General features: G+C 27.0%; 1 protein-coding gene across 1 annotated transcript; it reads left to right on the forward strand.

The window, feature by feature from the left end:
* Positions 1–1,178: 1,178 nt before the first annotated feature.
* LOC101512407 (ribonuclease S-1-like) lies at positions 1,179–1,651 on the forward strand. The gene is made up of 2 exons (XM_004516999.1): positions 1,179–1,406; positions 1,502–1,651. The coding sequence occupies exons 1-2, from the start codon at positions 1,179–1,181 to the stop codon at positions 1,649–1,651; spliced, it is 378 nt and encodes a 125-aa protein (XP_004517056.1).
* Positions 1,652–1,666: the final 15 nt, after the last annotated feature.

Below are 1,666 nucleotides of genomic sequence, written 5' to 3' on the forward strand. Positions count from 1 at the left end.
TTTTGATTATGATGTAAATAAATAATTGCTATGCAGAGGTTAATGAAAGGGTAAAATATATATTTTTTTTTAAATGAAGCAGTTTTGAATGTGGATGTTGTATTTTTTTTATAAGAAATTAGCGATTGCATGACTTTAATTTATTTAAAGAAAAATAATTAATATTTAAAGGGTAAAAATAGAAATTGAAAAGTCGTATCATTTTTTTTTATAGAGATTAAACCTGTATCCCTTTTAATTATAAAGATTTATCTCTTTTTTTTTTTTAAGAATTATTTCCTTCTTTTCTCCTTATCTTGAATTGTTATTGGATAAATATCTTTAATATTATTGATTGAATTTCAAATATATCTTTTATATCATTAATTTAATTTCATATGATTCTTACAATAGAGGGATGAATATGAATAAATATAGCTTGCTGATTAAGAAATTTATATTACTATGTGGTTCATGTGTAATATTTTCTAGAGACATAAAATATTTCCTTGCAAAGAAAATCTCCCTTTTTCCTTATCAATCCATTCACATCACAACTGCGTCATGTGTTCACACACTAACATAATTCCTAATATATATATCAAACAACAGTAGGAACTTTCCCAACATCATCCCATGAAAATCCATAAATCTTTTTCTTTCTAGAAGGATGAAAATTGTTGCATCCAATTATATGACTCAATAAATTTTTTGTGATAATTATATCATTTTATATATAAAAGAGGAATGAATAAACATATTAATTAATGAGGAATGAATAAACATATTAATTAATGATAGAAAATGGCTAACTTGGAAGTAATGCTAAATTTAATTGAATTCACATGAATTAAACTACAAGCTTTGAATAAGGCAATAGAAAGTGGAATGAATATGATACTAGCAACAATTGACAATTTGATAAAATTAAACAAAACCATAATCATACAAATTAAGTCTAATTCATCACACCTTATTTTTTTCCATCTTATTTATCCTTCCAATTGTAGTGTAAAATTGAATTATTTCAAATATGCAAATTCACAACCACCCACATGATTCATAAAGTTAAAACCTTCACAAGATCTACCTACAAAATTATGTCTATTTAAATGAAGGTTCTCTTCATTTGCAATTACACCTTACCATTCATTGTTAATTACTTGAGTTTTTCTCTTGAATCTCTTCACATATAAGAAATGCTACGTTTGATGGTCTTTGTACTACTACTTAGCACTAGCTATAGTGCTTATGATTATTACAAGTTGGCCCAACAATGGCCAACAACCTATTGTAGACATTCACCTCAAACCATAAATAAGCCATGCAATCCCAATGTACCCATCAAATTCACCCTTCATGGGTTATGGCCTTCCAATCATAGTGGATCTACACCATCTCATTGCTCCCAAACTAAACTGAATAAAGTGAGTTTAATATTTATATTTTTGACTGTTGTTGCAATTTATTTATTACTATTGTATATTCAACAAATAATTTTATTTCATTTTTATGTTTTTAGACTTTAATTGTTGGGAATTTGAAGACTCGTCTTATAGCTGAATGGCCAAATTTAATCGGAGATGATTTTCAATTTTGGAACCGTGAATGGGAGAAACATGGCACAAAACCAACTAGGATATTTATCCCTTGCATTGACGATAAAAAATAAGCATGAAATATTACC

The sequence above is a fragment of the Cicer arietinum genome, unplaced genomic scaffold (genome assembly GCF_000331145.2).
Source record: "Cicer arietinum cultivar CDC Frontier isolate Library 1 unplaced genomic scaffold, Cicar.CDCFrontier_v2.0 Ca_scaffold_3326_v2.0, whole genome shotgun sequence".
Classification (NCBI taxonomy): domain Eukaryota; kingdom Viridiplantae; phylum Streptophyta; class Magnoliopsida; order Fabales; family Fabaceae; genus Cicer; species Cicer arietinum.